Source organism: Bombina bombina, chromosome 5, assembly GCF_027579735.1.
Source record: "Bombina bombina isolate aBomBom1 chromosome 5, aBomBom1.pri, whole genome shotgun sequence".
NCBI classification, from domain to species: Eukaryota; Metazoa; Chordata; class Amphibia; order Anura; family Bombinatoridae; genus Bombina; species Bombina bombina.
The window spans coordinates 931,755,055-931,781,542 of record NC_069503.1 but is presented as its reverse complement, the minus strand read 5'-3'; the positions used below and the strand labels follow the sequence as shown (position 1 = coordinate 931,781,542).

General features: G+C 41.4%; 1 protein-coding gene across 2 annotated transcripts in view; it reads right to left on the bottom strand.

Annotated features, from left to right (window-relative positions):
- Positions 1-26,488, bottom strand: part of XKR9 (XK related 9) — a 157,694-nt gene that overhangs the window by 42,963 nt on the left and 88,243 nt on the right. For both annotated transcript variants that reach the window (XM_053715115.1, XM_053715116.1), the window contains exon 3: positions 2,092-2,297. In XM_053715115.1, coding sequence (XP_053571090.1) covers positions 2,092-2,297 — 206 coding nt within the window. The remainder of the gene's footprint in view (positions 1-2,091; positions 2,298-26,488) is intronic.

The following is a 26,488-nucleotide window of genomic DNA, read 5'->3' as shown; positions in this document are numbered from 1 at the left end:
AGGTGCCATGTTGAACTTCCAGTGACCAGTATGAGAGTGTGAGAGCGATAACACCAAATTTAACACACCTTCTCCCCATTCATACCTGAGATCTTGTAACACTAACTAGTGCCAACGGTTTAGAAATTAATGGCTGTGTTTGAGTTATTTTGAAGGGACAGCACATTTACACTGTTATACAGGCTGTACACTCACTACTTTACATTGTAGCAAAGTGTCATTTCTTCAGTGTTGTCACATGAAAAGATATAATAACATTTTTACACAAATATGAGGGGTGTACTCACTTTTGTGAGATACTGTATATATATATATATATATACACTAGCATACATAGCTTTTATGGGTTAAAAAACAATTTGGGTGGAGTCATCTGGGGGTGGGGCTTTTTCAAGGGGCGGGTTCTAGTGCCCCACCAGTTTCAAAATTCACCAGCCGTCACTGATCCACCAGTGTTATAGTTAACTGGGTTAGAAACTCCCTGAAATGTTGTTTACTATGACCAGCCGTCAGATACGGCTACTATTTAGAGAGTGTAAATATAGTATGTCGCTAAAATAAATACACTAAAACAGAGATAGTATGGGATATAGGTCTGAATGCTTCTTTCTGTTAGGGTGTTTTCATGTCTGTGAGTCTGTGCCAGTAACTTATGTGTTTGTATGTCAGTGTGTTTGTTTGGTTTTTGTTTCTGTTGGTGAGTTTGTGTGTGAATGGCATTATATCAGCTGTCATTTTGCAAGTTGGCCATAGGCGTGCGCACAGAGTGTGCCAAGTATTCCCTGGCACACCCTAATCGTGCTGTGTGCAACAGCAGTAGCGCAATGGCAGTGACTTTAAATCAGGGCCATTTAAAAGGCAAACAGGGATCCTAGGCAGGAAAAAGTATATACTGAACTGTGTACTGACCGTGGGACTAAAGCAGCATTTGAGAGGAGCGGTGCAGTCACACTACTGCAGCTGCATAGTTTACAAGTTACTGTAACACTAGAGCAGTTGCACACAGTTCATGCATGTGATAAGAAGCAGCCAGCAACTATACAGTATTTCCATGCAGGTGGGCTGGTTCAGCTCTGTGTGCTACGCTGCCTGCTTTCTTTATTTACTCCTCTAAACAGTGCAGCACACAGAGCCAATCAGCTCCTGTTTAGCTTCAGCTAAGATATGTGTCTCACTTCTGATCTGTTCTCCGTGTGACAGTGATTTTGTGTCTTTGTGTCAGTTGCCTGTGAGTGTGAGTCTATGTATTTTGTCTGAGAGGTAATGTCTATGATTGTAAAATAAAATGTAAGTATTCCCTTAGCTTATTCCTAAAAGCAAATGTCTCATCTACATAAACGTTTGCATGTTTCACATTACATAAAATAATTCAGCTATTACTGGTAGTTTGTGTAAAATGAGATTAAAAACATTTAAACAAAAAATAAATACTGGAAAGTACTGGCTGGGAAATTGGAGCAGCAAGAAATCCGAGGTGATATTAGATACCTCCCAACTGTCCTGATTTTATGTGGGACATTCCCGAATTCAGAGGTCTGTCCCACTGAGACAGCCAGAGAAGTGTCCCTTTTGGCTCTTTCAAATGTTAGGAGGTATGCAGAGAGGCAGCATTGAAGGAGGGAAGCGTCATTTTGTTGTCGGACCCAGGCAGCACAATGACTTGAGCCAAACCTGCGAGTGATTCCTGACGCTCGCAAAAAACGTACTTCTAGCAGAGTTAGCGCTGGAGCATTAAATACCGCTCCACTTGTAATCCGGCCCTAAATATATTAAATCAAAATACAAGAGGTAAAGAAATACCTTCTAGCATATATATTGCTTTTCACCACAGTGATACAATAGTTCTCCAAACCATCTCAGAATAGGAGATCTATTGCTAGTGTACCTTTTCTATTAATGCCCTGAGTTTACAAACCTGCAAAAAAAAATGCCCAACCATTCATCTGCACTGCCCAACCAAGCCTCTTGACTCCCATATACAAGCTGCAGAAAGTTATTAAAGTAATATAATATAATATGATTTAATTGAGAAATGTGTAAATAAGCAGTTGACTACACCCCTATTATTATGAAGAAATATATTGTACTTACATTGAATTAGACTTATCTGTCCATGCTCCATTAGAATGTAAAGCTGAAGAATAAGCTGCGGTGTGCTCTCGAGGTAGGTCTTAAAGCATCTCAGCATACTCAAGTCTGTCATAACATATACTGCTTTTTTGTTAACACCGTCATCACTTTTTCTTTTGGCAGTAGATAATGTCGCTTGATATCCATAGTAAACAGCATACCAATACCTTTATGTATAAAAAAAATATATATATAAGTTAAAAAACTGAACTGTTTTATAAAATATTAGACAGCTGGCAACCCTATGCCTTAATCGATAGTATTTTAAACATGCGAAATGTCCTGTAGTTCTGAAATATCCCACAATTATGAGTGCTTCTCCAAATATAAATATAGTGTGCACTTACCTTTTTTTAACTGTTCATTTTTCCAGATAGAAAAACTAGAAATATTTTCAGAGTAAACTTACTGCTTATTAAACTTAGTGCAGAGTCAAATAGACAGATATGATGTTGGAAGTATCTTAAAAAAAATACCTCTGTTCCTGAAATCAGTTTACATCTCACACAAGAAGATGATGTATCATCTTAAATAGTCACAACCAAGTAGGATACCATGTTAAACATAATATGAGTGTGTCATCACACCTCTCCACGAAATTACAAAGCTAAAATGATTGCAGTTTACTTGCCCTTATATTCGGTACAACTGATTTTATATATATATATATATATGTATATATATATATATATATATATATATATATATATACTGTATGTATATATATATATATATATATATATATATATATATATATATATATATATATATATATGTTGTTGCCATGGACTACAATTAGCCACCAATCAGCAAGTGCTACCCAGGTGCTAAAAAACAAATAATGGGCCGGCTCCTAAACTTACAGTCCTACTTTTTCAAATAAAGATACCAAGAGAATAAAGAAAAATTGATAATAGGAGTAAATTAGAAAGTTTCTTAAAATGGCGTGCTCTATCTGAATTATGGAAGAAAAATTATGGGTTTCATATCCCTTTAATGAAACAACTTGTGCAATATATTTTGATTGTTTATTTTGCCTCCTCATCACATAATGTAGCTCTCAAAATTGAGCAATTTCTAATTCCCAGAATTTAAACTGCATCCTGCTGACTTCTGGAGACTAATTCTGCTAAACATCTTTCACTAATTGGCTTCATGAGATAACAACTGCAGAACGATGCACTCCATACTAACATTATAGCCAGGGCTAACCTTGTTGTCTGTGGACTAAAGCCCAGATTGGCTCTTCCAAATAAGCTAAATGGAGGGTGGAGCTGGGCTATTGAAAACTAATTGCAGTAAAAAGGATGTTAATTTGTTTTAAAAAAAACTTTACGGCTTGGCTGATATGTTATTCTATAGCAACACAAAAGAAATGTCTTGTAATCGCAAGGTGTTTACTGTCCCTATAAACACATAGCTAAAACCCGCTTGGCAGCCACAACACATTGCCTATTCAGTGTAGGACATGGCCAGTAACTGGCGACTACATGTGTCTGTTGCTCTAATTGGCTGTCTCTAGCCCAGGGGCTGCTGTGTGTTGCATCTCCCGAGCTGGACTTTACCTAATGTTTACTTAAACTTTGTGGGTTGTTACAGCAGCCGGGTTTACCTTTGGTCTTCAGTGCATGATATTAATACTCAAAGCTATCAAACTGTATGCAACATGAGACACTGACACTGCTCAAATAGGAGCCAGGGGTGGACTGAGCAGTCGAGCAAATAGGACCTGGACCAAGGGCCCAGCATGTAATGGGGGGCTCATCTGTGGTGTCATCAAGGGGGGCGCCCAGAGTGCTGTGCTGCTTATGCTCACAAATTTTTGCCCTAGGGCCCTGGTTGGTCTCAGTCTGCTACTAATGGGAGCTTAGTTTTGTGTTGGTGTAATAATCATCATAAGTAAGACTTTATTCCATTGCGCATTAAAACACAAGTAAAGCTATTAAACATCTTAGGTAATGCGCTCAGTTTTAGACTTATTATACTTATACATATGCAAAACCATTATTTAATTAAAAAACATATTACTCGGTACTCGTTAAGTTGAAATGTGCAAAATTCAATAAGCGAAAAATGGCAAGTAAATGTGTAGTTTATTATTGAGAATTTGAATTATGATCACAAAAACAGGACTGGCACATGTTAAAGGGACATTATACACTCAAAATGTATAGTTTTCCTTATTTTTAAATAATATTGCTCTGATTTTCAGACTCCTAACCAAGCCCCAACGTTTTATGAGAATACCGTCAGCTACCTACTCCAGCTTGCTCCTGTTTGTGTAAAGGATCTTTTCATATGCAAAAGAAGGGTGAGAGGGGGGAGTATCTTATTCCCCACTTGCAATGGGATTTCCAGCTACATTTTCAATAGAACAAAACTGAGAGCTTCTAAGTAAGTTTTTAAACAGTTTTATACTGGATTTTTATATCAGTTTCTGTGCATCTTATTCTTTATAGTAGGGTCTATTACATACAGTTATATGAAAATGAGTGTATACTGTCACTTTAAGTATAGGCTGAAACAATAATAAAAAAAGTGCTGCCAATAAAATATGAGAATGGCAGATTATGACTTTGTCAACATGCAATATGGCTTATCAGCAGCAGAGAATTATCAAACAACAGATCCACCCGATATTTAGTAAGGACACAACAAATTAAATTACAGCATTTTATTTTTGCATTAGATTGCTCCATTAAGGTCTAGCCCCACCTGTGGTAGTATGTTACCTAGCATTTTTGTGACTACCAAAGAGTAATTTTCCTTAGCTTATTACTGATATCTTAGCAAATATGAACATGATAAAGGTCAATAGTGCTTAGCATTTTATAGAGATGAAAATATATAATACCGCAACAGTTCAATTGTCGTTATAATACCATCAAATGCAACTGATGTGAAGGTTGTCACAGGTATAAAATAACACTCTATAGCCACCTATATAAAAAAAACAGGAATGCTATACTCCAAATGCTCCACTAGATGGCAAAATATTAAACCTAAGGATGTTGCCTGTTTAAATGGACAGTAAAGTCAAAATTAATCCTAAATGAATTGGTAAATCATGAGATTTTAAACAACTTCCAATTTACTTAAATTATTAATTGTGCTTAGATCTCTTGGCATTCATTCATAAAAGTTAATCTTAGGTGTCTTTAGCCAGCTGGCAGCAGTGTTTTGAAACAATGCTTGTATGCACAATTGCAAATGACACACACACACTCCTAAACTATGCTTACTCTTCAACAAAGGACACCAAGAGAATAACAAAAAATGTGAAAATAGAATAGGGTGAACAAACGTCCCTTTATTTTAACACACTGTTCCTTTGTTCCCATAACTTTTTGAAGGGATGCCAAAACATCACAACACGAAAGAGAGAGAGAAAGAGAGAGAGAAAGAGAGAGAGAGAGAGAGAGAGAGAGAGAGAGAGAGAGAGAGAGAAACAGCAGAGATTACTCTATGAGTTTGTAGTAAATAACTACTAATGTACTTTATTGTAAAGCAATATTTGTTGTTAAAGGGGCAATAAACACCAATTTTAATTTAACTGCATGTAATAGACACTAATATAAAGAATAAGATTCACAGATACTGCTATAAAAATCCAGTATAAAACCTTTTAAAAAACGTACTTAGACACTCCCAATTTAGCACTGTTGCAATATTTCGTGTGAAGTTTTTCATTAATAACAGTTAGCTAGATTACGAGTTATGCTCGCTATAGGGAAATTAACGAACGCAACAAAAGTTGCGTTATTTAACCCCCTATAGCGCAGCCTATACAAGTTTTCAAACAGCCGGCTTGTGCGGGCGATATGGTTGCGTTGAGCTCCATACCGCACAAAATACAAGCACTGTTTTGACGTGCTCGTGCACGCTTCCCCCACAGACATCAATGGGGAGAGCGGGACAGAAAAAAGCCTAACACCTGCGATCGCGGAATAAAAAGCTCCGTAACTCAGCCCCATTGATGTTTATGGGGAAAATAAAAGTTAAGTTTAAACCTAACACCTTAAAATAAACCCAGAGTCTAAACACCCCTAATCTGCCGCCCCAACATCGCCGCCAACTACCTACAGTTATTAACCCCTAATCTGTCACTCCCGATAGCGCCGCCACCTAAATAAAGTTATTAACCCCTAATCTGCCACTCCTGATATTGCCATCACCTAAATAAAGTTATTAACCCCTAATCTGCCGCCACTATATAAAAGTTATTAACCCCTATTCCGCCGCACCCCAACATCGCCGCCACTATATTAAAGTTATTAACCCCTATTCCGCCATTCCCCGACATCGCCGCCACTAAATAAAGGTATTAACCCCTAAACCTATTCTAATCTCCCTGACTCCTACCTTGAAAGTTATGCCTGTGATCTTTAGCAATTATTTAAATGCATCATTTTCATTTCCCATTTTTGGTTTACAGTACGGTTTATATTAGCATTTTACTGTGACTGAAAATTGTATTACTTGCTGGGACTTTTCTGCTCACTTGATTGAACTACAAGTTACACATCTTAGCCTTACACAAAAAAAAGTGTGTTTAAAGGGCCCTCGTGCTCTGCAAATTACTAATGCTGATATATACAGTTAAAGGGATATGGAAATGACTAAAATAAATGCGTCAAATAGAGTGCATTAAAGGGACATGCAACACATTTTTCTTCTTTCATGATTTAGACAGAAGATACCATTTTAAAAGTGTCCAGCTTACTTCTACTGTCAAAGTTCTCTTGGTATACTTTGTTGAAAAGGTACTTAGGCTCATTAGTGTGCACGTATCTGGAGCACTATATAGCAGCAATTTTGTAGGAATACTTTTAACAATATTATAGATTTGCAAGAGCACTAGATAGCAGCAGTATTTCCTGCCATGTAGTTCTCCAGACACGTGCACAGTGACTACCTAGGTATACTCTAACAATAAATACCATGAGAACAAAGCAAATTTGATAAAAAAGTAAACTGAAAACTATTTTAAAAAAATAGTGTGCACTCTATGAGTAACAGAAGAAGAAGTGTGGGTTTCATGTCCATTGAAAGCAAGCAGTCTATGGGATATATGAGATGGTGCATGAGATCTTTGCTCCAGCAGTTGCATTGTTAATTTTACTACTATTGTTATTCTCTCTTACGTCTTTTAACATAGGGACCCACTAGGTTCCCATAGGTTGTGTGATACATTATTGTTACTTATTTATTCTCACACATTCTAAACCATAGGTGGTGAATCTATATCACTAGTGACCAATTTGGCAGTAAAACAATTTTCCTGGCACTCTGCTTCTGGCTACCAGCACTGTTATATTAATTTATAAGTGCACATAGCTTCTGGTCACTGGTTCAGGATTGGAAAGCACAAATGGTCTGAGGTTAACGCAATGGATTTGATTCTATACATACTCTAAATCCACTAATACCAACATTATACTGACTCCTCAAAATCTATGAAAAAAATAATGCTTACCAGATAAATTCCTTTCTTTTCTGGCAGGGAGAGTCTACAACTTTGTTCATTACTGTTGGGAATATCAAATCCTGGCCACCAGGAGGAGGCAAAGACACCCCAGCCAAAGGCTATAAATATCCCTCTCACTTCCCCTATCCCCCAAGTCATTCGGCCAAGGGAACAAGGAAAAGCAGGAGAAATATTAGGGTATAGAGGTGCCAGAAGAAGAAAAAAAACAGGGAAGCCGCCTAAAAAATATTACAGACGGGGTTGTGGACTCTCCCTGCCAGGAAAGAAATCTTATCAGGTAAGCATACATTTTGTTTTCTTTCCAAAGGCAGGGAGAGTCCACAACTTCATTCATTACTGTTGGGAACCAATACCCAAGCTCTAGAGGACACTGAATGATAAAACGGGAGGGCAAAAAAGAAAAGGCAGGCCCTAATCTGAGGGCACCACAGCCTGTGACACTTTTCCCCCAAAAGCTGCCTCCACAGAAGTAAAAACATCAAATTTATAGAACTTTGAAAAAGAATTTAAGGAAGACCAGGTAGCCGCATTACAAATCTGATCCATAGAAGCTTTGTTCTTAAAATGCCAAGAAGAAGAAACTGCTCTAGTGGAATGAGCCGTTATCCTCTCAGGAGGCTGTTGTCCAGCCTTCTCATATGCCAAACGGATGATACTTCTCAGCCAGAAAGATAATGAAGTCGCAGTGGCCTTCTGTCCCCTGCGCTTACCAGAGTACAACACAAACAAGGATTGCCTGAAATCCTTAGTAGTCTGAAGATAGAATTTTAAGGCACTTACAACATCTAGATTGTGGAGCAAATGTTCCTTCGAGGAAGAAGGATTAGGACAAAGGGAAGGAACAACAATCTCCTGATTGATGTTGCGATTCGAGACTACCTTAGGTAGGAAACCTAACTTAGTACGTAAATCCGCCTTATCAGCATGGAAAATAAGGTAAGGCGGATCACACTGTAAAGCAGAAATCTCAGAGACTTTGCAAGCTGAGGTGATAGCCAACAAAAACAAAACCTTCCAGGATAGAAGCTTAAGATCAACAGAATGCATAGGCTCAAAAGGAGCCTGCTGCAAAACATGAAGAACAAGGTTGAGGCTCCAAGGAGGAGCAACAGGTTTAAACACAGGCCTGATTCTAGCCAGAGCCTGAACAAAGGACTGCACATCAGGAAGATGTGCAGTAAGACCGACAGGGCAGTAAGACCGACAGGGCTGAGATCTGACCCTTCAGAGAACTGGCGGATAGACCCTTTTCCAAACCATCTTGGAGAAAGGATAGAATCCGGGTGCCCTTCACCTTGTGCCATGGAAGACTGCGTTCCTCACACCAATGAAGGTAAACAACGGCATACATTGTGGTAAATACGGTGAAAGACCGGCTTGCGAGCCTGGTTTAAGTGTTTATCACACTATCCGAAAAACCTTTCTTGTATAAGACTAAACGTTCATTTTAAACGCAGTCAGTCTCAGAGAATTGAGATTTTGATGTAGGAACGAACCCTGAGTCAGACAAGGTAACCTCCACGGAGGGGAGGAGGACATTCTTATTAGATCCGCAAACCAAGTCCTTTGTGGCCACAATGGAGCTATAAGTACCACTATTCGAGGAAGAAGGGCCAATGGAGGAAAAAGATATGAGATTGAACCTCCATGGAACCGCTAATGCGTCTACCAATTCTCGACCCGTATCTGGGTAGCTTGGAGTTGTGACAAGAAGCCATGAGGTCTATCTCTGGAACCCCCCCCCATCTGAGAGTTATCTCTGAGAACACTTCAGGTTGGAGCGCCCACTCCCCCGATTGAAAGGATTGTCTAGTGAGGAAGTCTGCTTCCCAGTTGTCCACCCCCGGGATGTGAATCGCGGATAGAAGACCACTGGGAAGTTGTGATATTCCGCCCATTGAAGAATTTGAAACACCTCTATCATTGCTAGGGAACTTCTTGTTCCTCCCTGGTGGTTGATGTAAGCCACCAAGGTCATATTGTCTGATTGGAATCTTATATACTGGGCAGAACAGAGCAGGGGCCATGCCCTTAGAGCATTGTAAATCACCCGAAGCTCCAAGATATTGATCGGAAGAGCTGATTCTTCTCGAGACCACGTCCCCTGAGCCCTCTTGGGACCCCAGCCTGAGAGGCTGGCATCCATAGTCACAATCTCCCAGGATGGTCTCAAGAAGCATGTGTCTAGGGCCAGGTGATCTGGAGAGAGCCACCAAGAGAGAGAGTCTCTCGTTAGATTGTCCAGACCAATTTGTTGAAACAGGTTTGTGTAATCTCCGTTCCACTGCCTCAACATGCATAGTTGTAGAGGTCTGAGATGGAATTGAGCAAAAGGAATAATGTCCATGGAGGACACCATGAAACCAATTACCTCCATGCACTGAGCCACAGAAGGATTTAGCGTGGTCTGAAGGGATAGGCATGCTGCCACCAGCTTGGAGTGTCTCTGATCTGTCATAAAGATCTTTATGGACAATGAGTCTATGATAGTTCAGAGAAAAAACCACCCTGGTACTCGGAAACAGGGAACTCTTTTCTAGATTTATCTTCCATCCGTGAGTTCGGAGAAGAAAGAGAAGGGACTCCGTCTGATATCTTGATAAAGGAAAAGATGGCGCTTGCACCAAGATATCATCCAGGTACGGGGCTACAGCGATACCCTGAGACCTGGCCACAGCTAGAAGAGCTCCCAAAACCTTTGTGAAAATTCTGGGAGCAGTAGCTAAGCCAAATAGCAAGGCTATGAACTGGAAGTGTTGGTCCAGGAATCCGAACCTCAGAAACTGAAAATGATCCTTGTGGATCAGGACATGAAGGTATGCATCCTTTAAGTCGATTGTGGTCATGAACTGCCCTTCATGGATCAAGGGAAGGATGGACCTGATAGTCTTGATTTTGAAGGAGGGGAACCTGAGAAACCTGTTGAGACATTTTAGAATAGGGAGATAAGTTCCCTTGGGAACTACAAAGAGGTTTGAGTAAAACCCCTGACCCCTTTCTGATGAGGGCACCAGGACGATTACTCTCAAGGAGAGGAGATCTCAAACGCAGTCTAAAAAGGCTGCTCTTTTCTCTGGTCTTGTAGATAATCTTGAGAGAAGAAACCTGCCCCTTGGGGGATGAGATTTAAACCCTCTCTTGTAACCCTGGAAAAACAACGTCTAATACCCAGTGTCAGATTTAAAGGAATATGGTAAAGTAATCCTATGAATAAACAAAATGTTTGGTTTGTAGCTAAAGTATGCTAGGACCCAAAATAAGACTGAAACAGAATTTGGGATAATCAACATTCAGCAATTAATACAGAAAAGTATTATTCTTATACAGAGAGTAATGAATCTGAGTATAAGATTTAAGATTGTATAATGTCCAGGGTAATTAGTACTCGTAGAAACCTGCAGAATGCTTTATAGAGGATAAGTTGAAAAAGAGGCTATGCTCAGCATTACAGGCGGATGGTAGTAAATGCAGCAAAAAGAAAAAGGTAACAAAGTACTTGCAGTTAACTTGATACTTACAACAAACAGGTGGTTAATGGTATAACAGAAGGAAACAATGTATCAGCTTGTTACCGGTATCAGAGGTAAAAAGTACTTGCGGTTTCTTAAGCAGTTAAGGCTGGAAGGCTTTGTGCTGCAGTCGAGTACAGGGAAATCCGTAGGGATATCGTAGCCAGGGAGAGAGGATTTGTGAGAGGCAACCTGTGTCCTGAGGATAATGGATTAGCAAAGACTTCCGGAAAAAGCAGCTTCACGGACAGGTAGGAAAAGGCACTGTAGTAATTACACAAGGAAAGACGACAGAGACCGTGTCTGACAGAGTACAAAATGAAAATTTAGCTTGAGGATCCACAATTCAGAGTAGTGCTCAGAGGTATTCCAGCTGTAGGCAATATGACCAGAATAATCAAGCAAAGTTACTAGGGGGAAGTGAGGTTAAATAGGCTGGTGAGTGAAAAAGGGAGGACCCATTTTAAAGGGATATTACACCCAGGGATCCTGAACGTCTTGGACCCTAGCCTCTATGAAAAAAGACAGTCTGCCCCCTACTGGATCTGGTCCCAGTTCGGGGGCTGGCACTTCATGCAGATTTGTTATCTGTAGTCTTCTTGACCTGTTTGGAATTGTTCCAGGAGTGGTTGGGCTTCCAAGTACTCTTGGACTGTTCAGGCTTGGAGGAGGACTGAGTCCGCTGAGGTTTGTCTGAGCGAAAGGAAAGAAAATTGGAGATTGACGACGCTTAGTTCTCGACTACTTATCCTGGGGAATGAAAGCTCATTTTCCTCCTGTAACAGTGAAGATGATGGAGAATAGGCCTGGCCCGAACAAAATCTTCCCTTTGAAAACTTGAAGCCTTAGCATTCAGACGGACAATTTGCATATTAGCATCACAAATAAAGGAGTTAGCTATCTTGAGAGCCTTAATTCTGTCCTGTATATCCTCCATGGGGGATTCGACTTAAATTAGTTCTGATAATGAATCACACCAGTAGGTGGCAGCACCTGCGACTGCTGCAACAGCGGCCACTGGCTGAAATAAGATACACATATGTTAAAACATCTTTCTGAGATAGCTTTCAACTTCCTATCCATGGGATCTCTAAAAGAGAAGCTATCCTCTAGAGGGATAGTAGTATGCTTGGCGAGAGTAGAAATGGCCCTGTCTACTTTAGGGATAGAGTTCCATAACTCTAAATGTGATTCAGGGACCGGAAACATCTTCTTAAAAGGTAGAAGAAGGGGAGAAAGGAGTTCCAATCTTTTCCCATTCTCTAGAAATAATTTTTGCCATTCGCACTGGTACCGGGAAGGTTTCAGACCCTATCTATGTTATGGATAATAGGTTCCTCAGGAAGCTTAGCATCCGGAACCTCAAGGGTAGACAATACTTCCTTTAGAAAAAAGTGAAGGTGTTCAAACTTAAACCTAAAAGTTGGTTCCTCAGGAGTAGGAGGTTTAATTTCAGATACCTCTGACTCCGAAAGATCTTCTTCAGGTGCAACCGAGGTTAGATCATCCTCAGAAAGGTGAGACAAACTAGTCAACTCAGACTAAATAGAGGAGTTAACCCCCAAGACAGTGGAACTATGCTTAAACTTTCTCTTACGTTTCCCAGAGATAGGCAAGGCGTTTAATGCAGCTGATACTGCAGATTGAAGCTGTGAAGAAAAATCTGCTGCCAAAATATTACATCCAGCCGGAGATAAAGTTGTGCCACGGGGCACTGTCTATATCATAGGGTTAAAGGGGGACTGCAGATGAAGAATAGGCATCTTATGGACAATGGAGTCCTGAGAGGTAGAAGGCTCAAAGCGCATAAAAATACCAGGGGATAAACCAGATTTAGACACCTTCTTGGCCTTTAACACAGAACATAAGCAGACAGAACAAAATTGTGCAGGCGGGCAAACCATAGTATCCTCACAATATAAACATGCATTTGTTACACTGATCGCTGAAACAGAACCCTCTGAGGGGTTAATATCAGTATCCTTCGTAGCGGGTTTAAGGTCTCAATATCGTTAGTGCAACAAAAATAAATTTTAACTTTAGTGTAGCACCCCTACCCTCAGCCTTGGCTGAGGTACTTACCACCTCCTAGCTATATAGGGGTGACCGGAATGAAGTTGGATCTTTTCCAATGCCTGCTGCGAACTCTGTATGCTGATCGCTACCCAGGAGCAAACTTCCATCCAGCCTCAGCAAAAAACTACGCCCTTGTCACATGGTGCGCATCTAGAGACTGCCTCCAGCTAGAAGAAAAAACACGCGAAGAAGAATATTAGCTGCGTAGCGGTATAATGGCCCCAGTGGGAACTCTTCCCCAAACTGTCCTGCATTCTATCTGCGTTCCGTATGAGCCCAAAAAAAAACTTACACACGTGCTCCGGTTGGCAAGGAACAAAGAAACACACATAGCTTGGCCCCAACTGCTCAATAAAATAACCTTCTATTATAAAAGGTATTAAATGTTCCCATATCCGGAAGAGAAATAAAAGTATCACACAGTGAACTGTTTACTTGAATGTCCCCATAACCTCAGGGAATTTGCAGCCCTACTAGGCATACTCCCTCAAGTAATATAAAGGACTTACCCTCCGGTATCAAAGCTGTGGAGCAGGCACAGCGTCTCAATTTCTGACAGTCTCACCAAACACATCTGACAGGGACCTGAAGAGAAGGAGAAAACAGTGTAAAACGGTAACACTGATTTCCCAGGAGGTGATAGCTTTAAATCTAGATAGTGGTCAGAGAACGTTCCCTGCGACATCTAGAGCCAGCTTTCACAACAGCTCTCACTGAGAGGATTACATGGTTACTCCGACACCACAGCCCACAATTGAAGGGAAAGTGCCCATTAATGGACTAAAATTTTCTTTTTACACTTCTCTGCCATCCTCCTATTGTGACGAAAGGCAAAGAATGACGGTGGGGAAGGGGAAGTGGGAGGGATATTTATAGCCTTTGGCTGGGGTGTCTTTGCCTCCTCCTGGTGGCCAGGTGTTGATATTCCCAACAGTAATGAATTAAGTTGTGGACTCTCCCTGCCTTTGGAAAAAAATCTAAATATCTTTCAGTTACCTCTAAAAGTAGTGATGTAATAACACATTTAACACTGCTCTCACTGTTGACATAGTAACCTCGCTCGTTTGGATATGATGGCATATGTGCAGTCTTAAACCACACACAAGAGGTGGTGAGGGAGATTGTGGTCAATGATTGAATATTCTCCTCACCCTTTTCAGCAATGATGCGGGATGGGGGATAGAGAATGGTCGGTGGGTAGACCACTTTTATATATTTATGAGTAGCCCTTCCAGTCTCTACATGTATTACATTTGCCCCGTTATGTGTATATCCCTGGGGTAAATATTTAATTGTTGTTGATAAAGTTTATAAGATTATAATATTTTTTTAAAAATATACTGCTTATTTTCCTGTGATCTTTGTACTTATTTGTAATCATGATAATTTGTAATCCTGATTACTCTCCTGGGATCCTTGAACTCATTTGTAATCCTTGATGAACAATATCCTTTGTAATTGCTTTATGTTCTGTAACTATGTCTGTGTTACCAAGTTTTGATTTCAGGTAATTGGCTAGTGATGCCTGTGCAGCATTGGCTAGTAAAGCCTGAAGAGTAATTATTGCAAATAATGTAGTCTAGATGCTCTGAATAAAAAATATACAGGGTAACATTATGCAGAGCCATATATTGAATGATTATGCCATAATCGGCTAGTGATGCCTGCACAATACTAACTGCACAGTATTACATTCCCTGAATATGGATTATAGTAGTAATGTGCAGCGCTTTTATATAGTATTTAGAAGGCGCCATTACGAATCAAACATTGAGAATAAAAGTTTGATTTTATAATTAGGTTTGGATTATGTATTTTTTTAAAGGAATACTGGTTTTAATTGGTGATTGGATGAAGTCACTGTTTTATAGTATATAATTGTGGTATTAGTTCGTTTAGGATTGGTCTGAGGAAGAAGCTGGTTAGCTCCGAAATGTTACCGTTTTTCTAAGCAGTTTTTGCAAATAAACATTTTTGCTATATGAAGAACCAGTGCTTTTATTTATTGTTTAATATTGCACGCTGGCACTGAGTGTATATATACCACAGTACTGTGCAAAAGTTTTATACAGGTGTGAAAAATGTTGTATATTAAGAATGCTTTAAAAAATAAAAATGTTAATAGAGTATTTTTATCAATTGACAAAAACATAAATTATGCTTACCTGATAATTTTATTTCCATCGTGGGGAGGAGAGTCTATAGCTTCATTCATTACTTGTGGGAATTAAGAACTTGGCCACCAGGAGGATGCAAAGACACCCCAGCCAAAGGCTTAAATACCTCCCCCACTCCCCTCATCCCCCAGTCATTCTGCAGAGGGAACGAGGAACAGTAGGAGAAATATTAGGGTATAAATGGTGCCAGAAGAATATATTAAATTTAGGTCCGCCCATCGAAGATACGGGCGGAGGCCGTGGACTCTCCTCCCCATGATGGAAAATAAATTATCAGGTGCGCAAAATTTATGTTTTCCATCTAAAGGGGAGGAGAGTCCACGGCTTCATTCATTACTTGTGGGAAAAATATACCCAAGCTCTTAGAGGACACTGAATGAAACCCGGAGGGTAAAAGGCAGACCCCTACTCTGATGGCACCACAGCCTGTAGAACCTTTCTCCCAAAAACAAAGCAAAAACGTCAAATTTGTAAAACTTAGTGAAGGTATGCAAGGAGGACCAGGTAGCCGCCTTGCAAATCTGCTCCATAGAAGCCTTTTTTGAAGGCCCAAGATAAAGCTACCCCTCTAGTGGAATGAGCCATAATCCTCTGGGGAGGCTTATGTCCCGCTGTCTCATAGGCCAAACGGATCAAGCTCCTCAGACAAAAAGACAAAGAAGTAGCAGAAGCCCTCTGACCCCTGCGCTTCCCTGAATACACGACAAAAAGAGACTTAGATTGTCTGAAATCCTTTGTGGCCTGAAGATAGAATTTCAAAGCACGAACCACGCCCAGATTATGAAGTAACCTCTCCTTAGGAGAAGAAGGGTTAGGACATAAAGAAGGAACAACTATCTCCTTATTGATGTTACAGTTAAGACACCACCTTGGGGATAAACCCCAAGCCTGTGCGATGAACAGCCTTATCCGCATGAAACACCAGATAAGGGGGCTCATATTGCAAGGCCACCAGCTCAGAAACTCTGCGTGCCGAAGCAATGGCCAACAGAAAGAGAACCTTCCATGAGAGAATTTTTATGTCAGGAGAATGCATAGATTCAAACAGAACCTTCTGCAAGACCCTAAGTACCAAGTTTAAGCTCCAAGGGGGAGCAGTCTGCCTAAAAACAGGCCTGATTCGAGACAGAGCCTGAACAAAAGATTAGATGTTAGGGAGATAAGTGAGTCTCCTGTGCAACAGAACTGATAAAGTCGAAATTTGTACTTTTAGGGAACTAGCGATGAGACCCTTCTCCAAATCCTCTTGGAGAAAAGACAAAATCCTGGATATCCTCACCCTGTGCCAAGGGTAGCCATGACTCTCACACCAGGACAAGTAAGTCCTCCACACCTAATGATAGATGCGTTGAGTGACCGACTTTCTTGCCTGAACTAGAGTGTCAATCACATTTTCAGAAAAAAAACTTTTTGCCAAGACTAAACGTTCAATCTCCATGCAGTCAGCCTCAGAGAATCGAGATTTTGATGTTGAAAAGGACCCTGTTCCAGTAGATCCCTGCGACAGGGTAACTTCCACGGCAGAGAGGATGACATCCCCACCAGATCCGCAAACCACGTCCTCCTCGGCCATGAAGGAGCAATCAGAATGGAGGATGCTCTCTCCTGCATTATACGAGCCACTACACAAGGAAGAAGCGGTAACGGAGGAAATATGTATACTAGACCGAACCCCCAAGGCATCGCCAATGCGTCTATGAGCTCTGCCTGGGGGTCCTTTGACCTTGATCCATATCGGAGAAGCTTTCAATTCAACCTTGATGCCATGAGATCGATCTCTGGCCTCCCCTATCTGAGACAGATCTCGAAAACACTTCGGGGTGAAGAGACCATTCCCCCAGTTGAAAAGTCTGCCTGCTGAGAAAATCCGCTTCCCAGTTGTCTACACCCGGGATGTGGATCACAGAGAGCGAACAATTGTGGGTCTCTGCCCACTACAGGATCGGAGACACCTCCCTTATGCTCCTCGTGCCCCCCTGGTGGTTGATGTAAGCCATTGAGGTAATATTGTCCGTCTGGAACCTGATAAAGCTGAAGTCCCCCAGATGAGGCCACGCCTTCAGAGCATTGAAGATCGCTCAAAGCTCCAGAATATTTATCGGAAGAAGAGCCTCTAAGTGAGACCACTTCCCCTGTGCCATCCTGGCACCCCAAACAGCTCCTCTGTGTTATCATTATATAAAAATGAAACAATCTTACCAGAATCTACGCCGTGGAACAGGAACATGGCCCTTTAAGTGTGACAGGTGATAGCTGCACTCCTGACATGGACTTGAGAGAAGAACGCAATCTGCAAAACTCGTCAACGCTGATTGCTATAGGAGCTGTTAATATGAGTCGGGATGGTGTCGCAAAGGGAAGTTCCCTCTGCATCTCTGGACTCTAACATTCACCCAGGCCCTCAACTGAGAAGCTTGAAGGGCTACTTAAACTCCTGTCCCATAGTGAAGGGTAGAACCCCTCATAAGAGACCTGTGATTTTCCGGCACCTCTCTGCCACCTCCTGTGACAAAAGGCAAAGAATGACTGGGGGATGAGGGGAGTGGGGGAGGTATTTAAGCCTTTGGCTGGGGTGTCTTTGCCTCCTCCTGGTGGCCAGGTTCTCAATTCCCAAATTAAGAAATTAAGAAATGAATGAAGCCGTGGACTCTCCGTCCCTTTAGATGGAAATGCAAAGTAAGTGAGCAGAAGAAAATCTCAATCAAATCAATATTTGGTGTGACCACCTTTCACCTTCAAAATAGCACCAATTCTTCTAGACGCACTTGCACAAAATCAGGGATATTGTCAGCATATAATCAGAAGCATTATTAAACAATTATACCAAACAGGTACTAATGATAATCTATTTAATATGTAGGTTAAAACACAATCATTAACTAAAATAGAAACAGCTGTGTCGGAGGAATAAAACTGGGTGAGGAACAGCCAAACTCTGCTGATGAGGCTGTTGAAGGCAGTTTAATGTCAAGTCATACAGCATGCAAGACTGATCACAGACGCAAGACACAAGGTAGATAGATATACTGCATCAGCAAGATCTCTCTAGGGCAGAAATGTTAAGGCATGCAGAGGTCTACAAATGTGCTGTCCAAGATCTTCTGAAGAAACAGAAAGAAACAAGTAAAAACCAATGGGACCCTGGTACACCCATCTACTGTTCAGAGAAATCTAAAGTGGCCTTGTGGATCAATTGTGGCCAAAAAGCCATACCTCCAACGTGGAAACAAGACCAAGCAACTCAACTCCACTAGAAGGAACCATGCATATTACATGTTGAAAGAAAAAAGTTTTCGATCGCGCGCTAACCTGATGCACAAAAAAATGCCTGAAGTTAGAATATCGCAACCACGTTAACGTACTCCCCCACATGGGCGTCCACAGAAAATTCTCTAGAGGGGGCAAACCAAAATTAAATGGACGATTATCTACAGCACTTATTTCATATTTGCAACAAAAAAAAGTGAAACAAAAAACACATACAGTAAGAGAAATAATAAATTAAATATATTTATAATAGTACACTACACTTTATAAAACTCTAGAACTTGTGATGTCAGATCTGACAGGTGTATATGTTTTTCACTGGTTTATGTGAGGTCAAGGAAAGTAGTCCTGAGCATGGGCAGTCATTGCCACGCACAGCTAAATAAGCTATAACAGGGACATTAAATAATCTGTGGAGTGAATAATTGTGAAAGAAAGCAGAGAACTGTAAAATGCAGGTGCAATTTCTATAAGCTTGTGAGATAAGAGAATGTTGTCATTCAATTGTGAGAAAAAGCACATTACAAAAAACCCAGTCATCAGATTGTCACACAATTGCAAAGTCACATTGTCACACACACTCTCACACGGTAACACATAGGCCCCGATAATCGAAAGTGCTACAAGATGACAAAATATTCAAAGGGATCTGCTGTTATGTTGAGTGAGTCTGTCGAAATATATCAAGCTCCCAACATAGTGGCATCGCCGAGAGGCATTTACTATACATGCTATTAGTCGGTGATGCTAGCTATAGACAACACCCAGCATCGCCAACCATATTGGCAATTTATAGTAAAGGGATCACTGGAATATAACTGCCATGCCTAACCACTAATCCTAATACCCCTAAACCGAAGTACCCCACGATTGCAAACTAACACTACACTAACAAAGATCAAAACCATCACATACCTACCGCAAGTACTAAAATATTAACCAATATGCCGTCACATTCATACCCATCGCAAGCCGCTATGTATTAACCCCTATGCCGCCACATACCCACCGCAAGTGGCTCGTAACCCCTATGCCGCCACATACCACCCGCAAGTCGCTAATTATTAACCCATATCCAGCCACTTACCCAACGCAAACAAAAATTTAAGGGCTAGATTACAAGTGGAGCGCTATTTTAACATGCTCCCGTAAAGGTCTGTCAATGCTTTGAATATCAGGCTATAGTCTCACACTGTCACATACACTCTCATACAGTGTCGAATTTGCCTCTTTACGGGCACACGTTAAATAACCAGCCATTACAAGTGGCTTGTTAATGCTCCTGCAAGCTCACGGTTTCACTTTGCCCCAATTGTCCCCCAAATACAAAGGACAGTAGTTCAAAATAAAATAAAAATATGTGCATCTTTATTTTAAAAATGAAAAACTGCACAAAGCAGTTATAAGGGGTTAAAGTGAGGGGATGTAGGGTGTTAGAAAAAAAGCTCCTGCAATCTTCATTAACATTTTAATGCATCATTTTAAATATTGAATATTTATGTTTAGGGACTTATCTTCTTCAGTTTGTTTTAGGTTATGGCAGTTTAGGTTCAATATTTTAATTATATTTATAGTCATGTGCAATGCATATTGTTTAAAGTATTGTATATCTTAAAAGGGATTTAATGGTTGATTGCTATTATTTTAACATAAACATATATTTTGAAATATATATTTATGTTTGAAATAATATCAAGGAATTAAATCCCTTTTAAGATATCTACAATACTTTAAACAATCTACTTTGGATAATCTACATTATACACGACAATGCATATTTTGTCAAGGTGATGAAGTAAACGCAGGAGGGCCTGCAAAAACCTCACCGGCCTAGCGGGCTTCTGGAGCTCAACGCCGGACCAGAATCGAGCCCCGGTCCACTGCTTCTTAAAAGGGGTGTTGATCGAGTAGGGAGAACCTCCCAGAAGGTAGCACCCCCAAACAAGTGGTAGGTGCCTCATCAAATTGCATACAGCATATGAAAAGGGCAATTTGATCCCCTGTACCCTACTCAATCAGCACGCCTTTAACAAAGCGGTGGCCTGGGGCTCAATTCCGGTCCGGCGCTGAGTTTCAGGAGCCCATCTAGGCCGGCGAGGTTTTGCCGGCCCTCCTTTACTTCATCTACTTGACAAAATATGCAGCGGTTGGCTGCCGCCGTTTTAGCGCATCTATTTGACACATTATTTATACATTGATTATAACTTTAGTAACATAGCTTCATAGTTATAATAGGGAGGTTTATTATTTATAGTATAGTTTATTATAGTGAGTTATTTTTTGACAGTAGGCTGTATGTGGGACTTATGCATAGTATGTACTTAGCTCAGGATAATATAGTGGTTAGGACAAAAGTTAAACAATCAGTACCGGTGCTTAGATCTAAACATGTAATATAAAAAAAAAATGAAAGAAAGAGATCTCACCAAAGCACTCTTGTCCAATTATTTAAAATGTAATCACAACCTCTGAACAATTACAGCATTAGCAGAAAAGGGGATAATTTACATAACAATCAAATTATTCTCTTGTACATAAAAAATACAGCAAAGTACTTTATAACTGTGCCTGATAATAATGCAGTAAAGATAGGGCACTTGGAAATTACCCACTAACACGACATATCAAAGACATAGATACTTAAGCTCAGGAACTGAGCTCACTGGAACAATACGCCCTTAATAAAAAGGCAACAGTCCAGGCTCAGTCCTCCTTGAGAATCTTGCTTGTAGGTCCTCCCTTGGTACGGCTCACGTTCCTCAGGTGCCGAACACAGCAGGTCACTGCAACTGATGGGTAAGCCCTAGGGGAGTGTGCTAAACCTCATTCGCGGTTGATAGCTGGTATGAGTCAGCCAATCCTAGCCGCGGAGATATCAGGTAAGTAACCGATACCTTCTCCCACAGTGGGCTCACCCGTAGGCGGCTGATGTAAACAGCTGAATAAGAATATACGCTAGCTCTGTTAATGAAAGGGAGGGCACGGTATAGCTCAATGTTAACAGCCAAAAGGGAATTACCCCTACTGGGCTAGAATAACAAATGAGAGCAGTGTTAGGCCGTGAGCATTCTCCCAAACCAGGCTAAATGCTTTAACTGCTAAGAGCTGTAAGCTGTAAGCAATCAGCTATCAGCCGAGTATAGTAGGTACTTGGTGTAGGAAAAACTTGCCTACATACATTTCACCTAATTAAAAGCTTATTCCGGGTGTATCTATATAGACAGGCCTCCTCCTTATAAAGGGATGCCTCTTTTATGTCCTCCAGAATATGTTGCCAGTGAATATTGGTCCCAAGTAAGTTCTGAGCACTCAATTAGCCCCAGAATATTCATAATTAATATAGGTAATTTCTTACAGTTATGTACAGAAAATTAAAAAAATGTAATGCACGCTCAACTGGCACAGCAGGATAAAGATTCATCTCTTAATTAGATTGGAATATTTTATAAACTATAAAATAGAACTTTTGCATTTCATTAATTCATTGTTTTGTTTGCAACCTTTTATGCTAAAAAGCTACATTTTTACCAAGCAATCTGTATCACATTTTGGCAATAGATTAACACTTAATACAGTTGATAATATTACAATGGAGAATTTTCACTGTTATAATCAGTTTCCAATCAAAATATTGGGATAAAATACTGGCTTGAAATATTTAGCTTTTACAGAACGTTTCTGTTATGACTCCAGGTTGCCATGACACTATTTTGATGCTAAGTTGCTCCGTCTTGCGTCACCTGTGGCGTATTGCATCACCTGTGGCGTATCAAGTAACCTGTGGCGTATTGCATCACCTTTGGCGCACTTTTTCCTTTAAATGCCATTCAGTTTCTCTATTTCATTGCCCTTGTATTGAATTTATCTCTGGGTGTATTTTGTGCTATATATTTGGATATCGCACTTTGGCATGTGACCTGGACCTCCTTTGACTATTCTTCTACCTGCTGATTTCACCTTGTTTGTTGTCCGATTGGTTCTGACCTTGGATTTCCCTGACTACTCTTTTGGATTCTGATTCTGCTTCCTGTGACTGTTTGGTTTGACCCCTGGCTTGTCGACTCCGCTTTGGCCTTTCCGGTCTCTTCCTGGTATTCAGTTCCTTATTATACTCCTGTACAATAGTCATCTTCCTCCTGGGTCCTGTTGCTACTATCCTAATAGATTTTTCGTTACCACTTGACACCGGGATAACAAGACTACCGGCCCGGATTGGTTTGATAGCAAAATATCTGAAAGGATCCTAACAGAATACAAGGGACATGACTAGCCCAAAAACAGAATTTATGTTTACCTGATAAATTTCTTTCTCCAACGGTGTGTCCGGTCCACGGCGTCATCCTTACTTGTGGGATATTCTCTTCCCCAACAGGAAATGGCAAAGAGCCCAGCAAAGCTGGTCACATGATCCCTCCTAGGCTCCGCCTACCCCAGTCATTCGACCGACGTTAAGGAGGAATATTTGCATAGGAGAAACCATATGGTACCGTGGTGACTGTAGTTAAAGAAAATAAATTATCAGACCTGATTAAAAAACCAGGGCGGGCCGTGGACCGGACACACCGTTGGAGAAAGAAATTTATCAGGTAAACATAAATTCTGTTTTCTCCAACATAGGTGTGTCCGGTCCACGGCGTCATCCTTACTTGTGGGAACCAATACCAAAGCTTTAGGACACGGATGAAGGGAGGGAGCAAATCAGGTCACCTAAATGGAAGGCACCACGGCTTGCAAAACCTTTCTCCCAAAAATAGCCTCAGAAGAAGCAAAAGTATCAAACTTGTAAAATTTGGTAAAAGTGTGCAGTGAAGACCAAGTCGCTGCCCTACATATCTGATCAACAGAAGCCTCGTTCTTGAAGGCCCATGTGGAAGCCACAGCCCTAGTGGAATGAGCTGTGATTCTTTCGGGAGGCTGCCGTCCGGCAGTCTCGTAAGCCAATCTGATGATGCTTTTAATCCAAAAAGAGAGAGAGGTAGAAGTTGCTTTTTGACCTCTCCTTTTACCTGAATAAACAACAAACAAGGAAGATGTTTGTCTAAAATCCTTTGTAGCATCTAAATAGAATTTTAGAGCGCGAACAACATCCAAATTGTGCAACAAACGTTCCTTCTTTGAAACTGGTTTTGGACACAGAGAAGGTACGATAATCTCCTGGTTAATGTTTTTGTTAGAAACAACTTTTGGAAGAAAACCAGGTTTAGTACGTAAAACCACCTTATCTGCATGGAACACCAGATAAGGAGGAGAACACTGCAGAGCAGATAATTCTGAGACTCTTCTAGCAGAAGAAATCGCAACTAAAAACAAAACTTTCCAAGATAATAACTTAATATCAACGGAATGTAAGGGCTCAAACGGAACCCCCTGAAGAACTGAAAGAACTAAATTGAGACTCCAAGGAGGAGTCAAAGGTTTGTAAACAGGCTTGATTCTAACCAGAGCCTGAACAAAGGCTTGAACATCTGGCACAGCTGCCAGCTTTTTGTGAAGTAATACCGACAAGGCAGAAATCTGTCCCTTCAGGGAACTAGCAGATAATCCTTTTTCCAATCCTTCTTGAAGGAAGGATAGAATCCTAGGAATCTTAACCTTGTCCCAAGGGAATCCTTTAGATTCACACCAACAGATATATTTTTTCCAAATTTTGTGGTAAATCTTTCTAGTTACAGGCTTTCTGGCCTGAACAAGAGTATCGATAACAGAATCTGAGAATCCTCGCTTCGATAAAATCAAGCGTTCAATCTCCAAGCAGTCAGCTGGAGTGAAACCAGATTCGGATGTTCGAACGGACCCTGAACAAGAAGGTCTCGTCTCAAAGGTAGCTTCCAAGGTGGAGCCGATGACATATTCACCAGATCTGCATACCAAGTCCTGCGTGGCCACGCAGGAGCTATCAAGATCACCGACGCCCTCTCCTGATTGATCCTGGCTACCAGCCTGGGGATGAGAGGAAATGGCGGGAACACATAAGCTAGTTTGAAGGTCCAAGGTGCTACTAGTGCATCCACTAGAGCCGCCTTGGGATCCCTGGATCTGGCCCCGTAGCAAGGAACTTTGAAGTTCTGACGAGAGGCCATCAGATCCATGTCTGGAATGCCCCACAGGTGAGTGACTTGGGCAAAGATTTCCGGATGGAGTTCCCACTCCCCCGGATGCAATGTCTGACGACTCAGAAAATCCGCTTCCCAATTTTCCACTCCTGGGATGTGGATAGCAGACAGGTGGCAGGAGTGAGACTCCGCCCATAGAATGATTTTGGTCACTTCTTCCATCGCTAGGGAACTCCTTGTTCCCCCCTGATGGTTGATGTACGCAACAGTTGTCATGTTGTCTGATTGAAACCGTATGAACTTGGTCCTCGCTAGCCGAGGCCAGGCCTTGAGAGCATTGAATATCGCTCTTAGTTCCAGAATATTTATCGGTAGAAGAGATTCTTCCCGAGACCAAAGACCCTGAGCTTTCAGGGATCCCCAGACCGCGCCCCAGCCCATCCGACTGGCGTCGGTCGTGACAATGACCCACTCTGGTCTGCGGAACGTCATCCCTTGAGACAGATTGTCCAGGGACAGCCACCAACGGAGTGAGTCTCTGGTCCTCTGATTTACTTGTATCTTCGGAGACAAGTCTGTATAGTCCCCATTCCACTGACTGAGCATGCACAGTTGTAATGGTCTTAGATGAATGCGCGCAAAAGGAACTATGTCCATCGCCGCTACCATCAACCCGATCACTTCCATGCACTGAGCTATGGAAGGAAGAGGAACGGAATGAAGTATCCGACAAGAGTCTAGAAGTTTTGTTTTTCTGGCCTCTGTTAGAAAGATCCTCATTTCTAAAGAGTCTATAATTGTTCCCAAGAAGGGAACCCTTGTTGACGGGGATAGAGAACTCTTTTCCACGTTCACTTTCCAGCCGTGAGATCTGAGAAAGGCCAGGACAATGTCCGTGTGAGCCTTTGCTTGAGGAAGTGACGACGCTTGAATCAGAATGTCGTCCAGGTAAGGTACTACTGCAATGCCCCTTGGTCTTAGCACCGCTAGAAGGGAGCCTAGTACCTTTGTGAAAATCCTTGGAGCAGTGGCTAATCCGAAAGGAAGCGCCACGAACTGGTAATGTTTGTCCAGGAATGCAAACCTTAGGAACCGATGATGTTCCTTGTGGATAGGAATATGTAGATACGCATCCTTTAAATCCACCGTGGTCATAAATTGACCCTCCTGGATGGAAGGAAGAATAGTTCGAATGGTTTCCATCTTGAAAGATGGAACCTTGAGAAACTTGTTTAAGATCTTGAGATCTAAGATTGGTCTGAACGTTCCCTCTTTTTTGGGAACTATGAACAGATTGGAGTAGAACCCCATCCCTTGTTCTCTTAGTGGAACAGGATGAATCACTCCCATTTTTAACAGGTCTTCTACACAATGTAAGAACGCCTGTCTTTTTATGTGGTCTGAAGACAACTGAGACCTGTGGAACCTCCCCCTTGGGGGAAGTCCCTTGAATTCCAGAAGATAACCCTGGGAGACTATTTCTAGCGCCCAAGGATCCAGAACATCTCTTGCCCAAGCCTGAGCGAAGAGAGAGAGTCTGCCCCCCACCAGATCCGGTCCCGGATCGGGGGCCAATATTTCATGCTGTCTTGGTAGCAGTGGCAGGCTTCTTGGCCTGCTTTCCCTTGTTCCAGCCTTGCATTGGTCTCCAAGCTGGCTTGGCTTGAGAAGTATTACCCTCTTGCTTAGAGGACGTAGCACTTTGGGCTGGTCCGTTTTTACGAAAGGGACGAAAATTAGGTCTATTTTTCGCCTTGAAAGGCCGATCCTGAGGAAGGGCGTGGCCCT